This window comes from Squalius cephalus (assembly GCF_949319135.1).
Source record: "Squalius cephalus genome assembly, chromosome: 7".
In the NCBI taxonomy this organism is placed as follows: Eukaryota; Metazoa; Chordata; class Actinopteri; order Cypriniformes; family Leuciscidae; genus Squalius; species Squalius cephalus.
The window spans coordinates 38,688,107-38,695,818 of record NC_137128.1 but is presented as its reverse complement, the minus strand read 5'-3'; the positions used below and the strand labels follow the sequence as shown (position 1 = coordinate 38,695,818).

General features: G+C 35.8%; 1 protein-coding gene across 1 annotated transcript in view; it reads right to left on the bottom strand.

Moving 5' to 3' along the window:
• Positions 1-828: 828 nt before the first annotated feature.
• yeats2 (YEATS domain containing 2) overlaps positions 829-7,712 on the bottom strand; it is a 36,249-nt gene continuing 29,365 nt past the window's right edge. Inside the window, exons 24-31 of the mRNA XM_079876659.1 lie at positions 7,407-7,483; positions 6,598-6,677; positions 6,304-6,505; positions 3,511-3,749; positions 3,357-3,431; positions 3,054-3,127; positions 2,348-2,425; positions 829-2,175 (exon numbers count right to left, since the gene is read on the bottom strand). Of these exons, the coding sequence (XP_079732785.1) occupies positions 2,133-2,175; positions 2,348-2,425; positions 3,054-3,127; positions 3,357-3,431; positions 3,511-3,749; positions 6,304-6,505; positions 6,598-6,677; positions 7,407-7,483 (868 nt within the window). The 3' untranslated portion in view covers positions 829-2,132. The remainder of the gene's footprint in view (positions 2,176-2,347; positions 2,426-3,053; positions 3,128-3,356; positions 3,432-3,510; positions 3,750-6,303; positions 6,506-6,597; positions 6,678-7,406; positions 7,484-7,712) is intronic.

Here is a 7,712-nt window from a genome sequence, read left to right as displayed (position 1 = left end):
TACAGAGAACAACGACAAAAATCGGTGTTGCCTACACCGTGTTATCCTCTTTTTAAAATTTGCACCCTGTTGACTTCAATGGGGCAAGTTTTAAACCTGCTTTTAGCCTCTTAACATCCTTGATGTGTCATTACAAGTGCACAGGTCATGTGAGTGATTCCTTCAGTCAACACGCGGTGAATCTGACTGCAGTAGATGTGAAAGATATGAATAAAAATGATGTTTATTCAGCCAGCGCACATACCTGTATTTACATCCTGTTTTCGGTCGAAGTCCATAGTAATCGATAGTCGAGTTCACGCGCATGATCATAGGTAACTAAACCTATGCGCGTGAACTCGACAATCGATTACTATGGACTTTGACCGAACACAGGATGTAAATACAGGTATGTGCGCTGGCTGAATAAATATAATTTTTTATTCATATCTTTCACATCTACTGCAGTCAGATTCACCGCGTGTTGACTGAAGGAATCACTCACATGACCTGTGCACTTGTAATGACACATCAAGGATGTTAAGAGGCTAAAAGCAGGTTTAAAACTTGCCCCATTGAAGTCAACAGGGTGCAAATTTTAAAAAGAGGATAACACGGTGTAGGCAACACCGATTTGTGTCGTTGTTCTCTGTATTGACAGCACTCCAAATTTACAAAAAAATGAGCTCAATGTTAAAATTGACCGGAGTTCTCCTTTAATGCATTATTCTGTTCAAATGTTGTGGCTAAATCTGCTTACACGTGCATCTCTCTGAAGTTCACCGTTTTGCTACGGGACATTTCATTTGTACTGACAGTTGGAAAAAGAATAGAACAAATCAGGACAGATGAATCCATCTTAGTTTTTAATACAAGAATAGTCATTTTCTGTTACACAATGTAAAGGTAAAACATCCAGGAGTTCGGTTAGACAAGTAATGACTGACTTTAACACTGAATAAACACACAGAAATTCATTCTCTCCTATCCACACAAACGCACCAAAACAATTCTTGATGTGTTTTAAGCACACACACAGAAACTGAGGCTAGTTGTATGACAAAACAAAACACCCCACCAAACAACAGATTTAGCAAACACACAAATGCCTCCTGTCTGTCTGCACATTTTCCTCAATGCCCCCAAATGAAAACAAAAAAAACTTCCACCCTCACTGAAGTTCAATCCTTCATAAATCCTAGTTGTACGAAAAAGATTCATATGAAAACGGCATGATTAAGACTTTTCTTAGACATTCTTTGCCCTAGTGTGAAACAAGTGAAGACGTGCGACTCAAAAAGAACATTTAAACTCCACCCAAAGTTCTTAGAACCACATGAGAAGATAATTTAAGACCCAATAAAAAAAGACAATGAACAAGGATGATTTCACATAAGCGGCACAAAAGAAAAGTAATTACCTTCTCCTAATAAATCCTGCTCGGTAAAGTACAGAAAAAGTCATCGTTTTTCTGTATTGTTCAATGGCTCATTTAATGTCTGCATTTCTGGTTAAAGTAATACCCAAAACTGAAAATGTTGTTGCAGATTCGGAAATACATGAGGATGAGTGAATGATTCCAGAAGTCATTTTTGGGTGAACTATTCCTTTAAGACTAATATAAGCTAAACAGTTCTGTGTCAGCGGCAGAGCAGGGTCATGTGATCATGAGTTTCATTTTCAGAGATTGAGGGTCTCAATGTAAGCAGAATCATGGAAGAGCGGTTAATAGGTTTGATGCATGAAGCATCTACTGTACCTGCTCATTTCTCAAGAGATAACTGTACTGTAGTTATTGTACTGATGGTTACATTAATATACGGGACCATAGTTCATAAATATCAGAATTCATGAAAAAAAGCATGAAAAATAAATATAAATAGAGTGATGTAGCCATACGAAACGAACGCTGTTCAGGCAGCGTGTCAAGATTACGTTGCTATCCATTTGGTGATCTTTCCCTTGAGCTCAGTACTCTCGTATCTGTAGCTGCTGTCATCCTAAATAATTACGCCACGGGGCAAGTCAGAGGATATTTGCGCCTGTGATTGATCAGCCCTTGCACATTCTCCATCTTTACACAATGTGAGGGGAATGAGTTAGTGTGTGACATTCCACCTGTGTCGTCTGTGGTCAGATGCCAAGAGGTGAAGTCAGTCAGCGTGGCTTTCATCCTTCACCATGATGCCCATGTACCTATCAGAGACAGAGATTATGTACTAGAGATTTAAAAATGAATAAATAAAGCTGCAATAAAATGCCCTCACGTTTCCAGCTTGTTCCAGACCATGGGAACGCTGATGATAGACGCTGATGATAGTTGAGAAAAAAGAAAATATAGAGAAGTCTATAATGAGAGCAAAATTACCTATTAGTCAGAAAATCACAGGTGGGAATAGAGCTAATGGCCTGATGCACATCCATAGCCGATATCTCTCTCGGAGTTCTGTGGAGACAAGAAGAGAGGGATGAAACAAGGATGGGAAAGAGAGAGAAAGCTCTGCTCTGCAGCTCTGCTCACGGTACATTTGCTATCTTGGTGTAATGGTTTATTGAACTTTGAGCATTAAATGAGTGGTCTCAGAGTCTTGTCAAACTGCTGCTTTCTGTTAATGTACGAGACATCGACCAGCTCCTGCTTGACTGATCAACACTATAAAAGGCTGTTACAGAAGAATGTATAAAAGCCTGATGAAATATTCTGCTCAATCGGTGTGTGTGTGTGTGTGTGTGTGTGGGGCATGGGAACAAATGCAGATGTGCTGAGTAAGTAGAGCAGCATATCTCTTCTCTCTCTCAGGGCTGGGCTTAGCTGCTCTACAACTCAAATAAATCAGATTTTAATGAGCTATTCTCAGCGCTCTGATAATTACACATTATCATAAAGCACTTTCCCACAATCACGATAGAATCACATTAGATGAAGTTCAATGCTCTGAGTTCATCAAAATTGACCAAGAAATAATGCTACAAGCTCCATCTGAAAAGAACAAAACTGCTTTTACTCTGAATCCTGCTGGTTTACCCATCTGTCCTGATTAATCTTGTACTGGCATATGGGCGGACACACTGACCTGTTTTGCTGGGTTTTCCCATGGGCATTTGCCAAAGACTCCCTGAGGATTTCGCTGGCAAACTGCTCCACAGCCTATGAAGAGATTTCGACAACATTCAGCACTGGCATGTTAAAAATGCAACATTTTCTGTTCTCACAGAGAGTAAAAAGACAAACAAAAGCAGAATGAGCAAAAAAACAAAAAAAAAAAAAAATCATGATTTGTCGTGGATTCTGTTTACAAAAACAGAATAACAAAAAGTACATAGTGTAAGATTCTCTCATAAAATAAAAACAAATTACTCAATCTCAGACTATTTACCTTAAGAACCATGGTCTCCACGACAGGAGCAAAAACGTTCTTCTCGACCTCCACCTGCTGCAGTGTGACACCGATCTAACACACACACACACACACACATATCATTACATGTCTGGCACAGCAGAAAGTCAAAGAAAATTTCAATCTCACTCACCTGCTCCGCTGTGTCTCTGATGAACTGGGTCGATGGGCAGCGCCCCAAGAAAAACTTGGGTTCCTGTTCGGCCTCTTCCTGTTCCAGTTTGACTTTGACCTTGGCAGCGTCTATGTCTTTCACACTGATGATGTCAAGAGGCTCATTATCTTCCTCGTCAGGCTCCGCCTTCAGAATCTTCTGAAGTTGCTCCAGACGTTGAGACAACTCCTCACAGCCCGTCAGAGTCGAGCTACACTCTAACAAACAAACACACACACACAAACGTGTAAGTGTAAAACAGCAGATAGTAGAGCTAAACAAACACACCAAAAACAAACAATACTCTTGATCTATATTATGGCTCGGTTCAACGGTTCCAAACATTATTATTATTTATTTATTCACAATATTATTATTTTGATCAATAATAATCATTTGTATTTTGCCTAATAATTATTATAATTAATTCATATATTATAATAATTAATAATAATAGTTTGTATATAACCTGATATTTATTGTATTCATTTATTATTACTATTATCATTATTCATAGTGCCTAATAATTAATATAATGAATTAAATATTATTGATGTTATTATATTGTTGTAATATATTATCATAATAATATTGTCATTATTATTATTACTACTACTATTAAAAATAAGTTTATGAAGTGCCTTAATTATTTATTATTATTAACAATAATACTAATTATTTTTATCAATAGTAATCATTTGTATTTTGCCTAATAATTATTATTATTAATATATTATAATAATTAATAATAATAATAATAATAATAATAATTTGTATATAACCTAATATTTGTGTAAATGTATTATTATTAGTAGTATTAGTTTATAGTACCTAATAATTATTATAATTAATTATTGTTATTATCATTACTACTTCTATTACTAAAATAATAGTTTATAATATGCCTTATGATTATTTATTATTATTACTATTATTATTATCAACCATTTTTTATCAATAATAATCATTTGTATTTTGCCTAATAATTATTACAATTAACACATTAGTAATAATTATTAATAATAGTTTTTATATAATCTTGTTTATTATATTAATTTATTATTATTATAATTATTATTATTAGTAGTTATATAGTGCCTAATTATAATTAATTGTTATTATTATTATTATTATTAATAGTTTATAAAGTGCCAAATAATTATTTGTTATTATTATTAATAGTTTGTATAGTGCCTTTTCCAAACCCAAGGATGTTTTACTCTGTACCACAACTCCAAAAAACGCAACCTAAGAAAGTACATGAATGAAGACCGAAGAAGGCAGGGGAAAAAAAAGTGCAACAAACAAGACTCCTTAGTGAGTATCCTCACCATCTACTGTCTACACAGGATATTTTCTAAGGCAGCATGCTAACTGAAAATAAACCTCATTAGTGACTAATTTAAAAACATTCCTTATGGACATCTCCATTAGTGGTCACTCTGTTCAAACAAACAGCGCTTGGTGATGCGCATCATGCCTCACACTCGATTTCAATAGAGTATGAAGTCAGCACATAGCTAAGCTAATGACTCAACCCTCTAATTAGAAAAACAAACAAAACATTTGGGTGAAACAGTCCATTGGATGTAACTGACATAATTTTCAGTACCAAATAAAATATTCATAATCAACACTTTCCTTCTTGGATTCACCATCAGTTTATCGCAATGCATTGTGGAACAGCTTTATCTGCAAAAGTTGCATGAAATGCTGCATATAATTTTGGCTAAAATGAGCTTCACCATCCACATTTTTCCTACGCCCCATGTAACTTCCCTAAACTGTAAACAATCAGCGAAAAGTTCTCAATAATAAGCGTTTTCATAAACTGGGTACAACGAGATGACATTATTCCACTGAATATTAAAAGGAAATTTAACAGTGTAAAAGCATTAACCCCAATAGCCCCAAAAGCTTTTCATTGCCTATTTCTGCAGCAATATTACGGACGTGCTCAATATCACTATAGTAATATATGTCTGTATTATGAAACACGCGTTGCCTTAATCTAAAATGTTCATTAACTGGAACACTGAGTGATAATATTTCAAAGTGATTTCCTTAATACTGTATTTACCTGCTTTAGAAACATTCCAGTAAACATTGCTAATGGGGATTAGAGGTGAAAAGGGGAGACAATTACATTTTAAAGCATCTGTGTGAAAGCAAACCTGGAAAGAAACGTGAAGATTTGGGGAGAAAAACAAGAGATTCTCAGTGCATTCCAGTGAATTATTCATGGGATATATGGTATATCATATATTGTAAATTAAACCCAAATCGGAAGTGCCTCCCATAATCGAAAACTCAGTAGACTCGTTAGCAAAAAGGAGGATAAAGCAGCATCATTTTGATATCTTTTTTATTATGAGGCAGCAAAAACTGTGTGCAACAGCATCTGGAGCATACAGTATCTAAGATGCCTTAAAATGCTGTCTTGGTAGGAAGCTCAGTAGGGATTGAAACAGAGCTGATGCTGAATTTCAGCTGCTTATGTCTGAACTGTAAATTCTGAGAGTTGATTTCATGCCCAACTCTGAATACTGACATAATTATACAGGCTAATGCGCCATATTGCAGGAAACTAAAGAGAGAGAGAACACTACTGGATTGTCTGTGCCAAGTCTTGTGTAAGTCAAAGCTCTGGATAGCTGAGAGAGACACAGGACATGATGAATTAACCTCAATCACAGGTTCAAACACACACACACACACGCACACACACACACACACACACACACACACACGTTACATAAGCTACACACTCACCCGGTTCACTGTCGATCTGTGTGAGTATGTCCTCAATGGAGTCCTCCTCTGTGTGCTGGGGTTCAGGGTCAGGGGGTGTGTAACCCCGGAGACGGCACCAGCGGAGCACCTCTTTAGTTCTGGGTGGGGTGAGGGCCTGAAGCCGAGGTGTTCTCTCTAACAGATCAGCACACACACGGCGCACAGCCACTGCTCGCTGCAACTACACAGAGGGAAAGAAACAAAGTAAATGAACAAAATTCAACAGAGCTTACAGATGCACCCAGACCAGATGAAACACAAACACTCCTGTACCTCTGCAGCTCTGCGTTTGCCAATGTTCCATGAGTAGTACTGATCCACAGAGGTGGCGCAGAACGGATGAGAGTCCTCATCTGTAAAGCACACAGACACACACACACAGACAGACACACACACATCTCTGTTGGTCTGGCTTAGGTAAATTTACATTATTTAAGCGGACTAAATGATTAAAGCAAGCTGGTAAAAACCTGTCATTTCACTGGAAGAGTTATGACATTTTGATTTAAAATGATGAGGTTAAAAAAAAGAAACATACACTGTCGTTCAAAAGTTTGTGGTTCAGCAAGGATGCGTTAAAACATTTTAAAAGTAAAGACTATTACATTGTTAGAAAAAAATTCTAATTATATTTCAAAAGAATGCTGCTCTTTTTAACTTTCTAAGCATCAAAAGAATTTTCCACAATATTAAGCAGCACAATGATTTTCAACATTGATAACAATAAGAAATGTTTCTTGAGCACCAAATCAGCATATTAGAATGATTTCTGAAGGATCGTGTGACATTAACGACGAGTAATGATGCTGAAGATTCAGCTTTGCAAACACAATTTAAATTCAAAAGATTTTAAAATAGAAAATAGTTATTTTAAATGGTACTAATAAATCACAATATTTCTGTTTTTACTGTATTGTTGATCAAATAAATGCTTGGTGAGCTTGGTGAGCATTTTAAAAAACGTTACCAAACCCAAACTCTTGAACACCAGTATATGTATGGATGAATAACATGCAATTAGAAATTAACCAGGGTGAATTTTCATTGCATGCTGACTTTAAAATCTGTGAAATTAAACTTACTTTTCTCAGGGATAATCAGAGGAAATTTCTTCACTATGACTGTCAGAAGTTGCGTCATGTTTTCGATGTGTTCCGTGCTGAGAGAGATTGACAATTTTTCAACATTACAAAAAATATTATTATTGTATTATAATTATTTTTAATTATTTTAATTGTGAGTTTGCAGACTAGATTAAAGACTAGGCACTTTAAAATAAAAAAGACAATAAATAGACAAATCTTTATATTGCTTTTTACTTGATAGTGTTACGAGATTGAATTGGTCAGAAAAATTGCATGGTAACTTAGAGTAATTAATCAAATTGA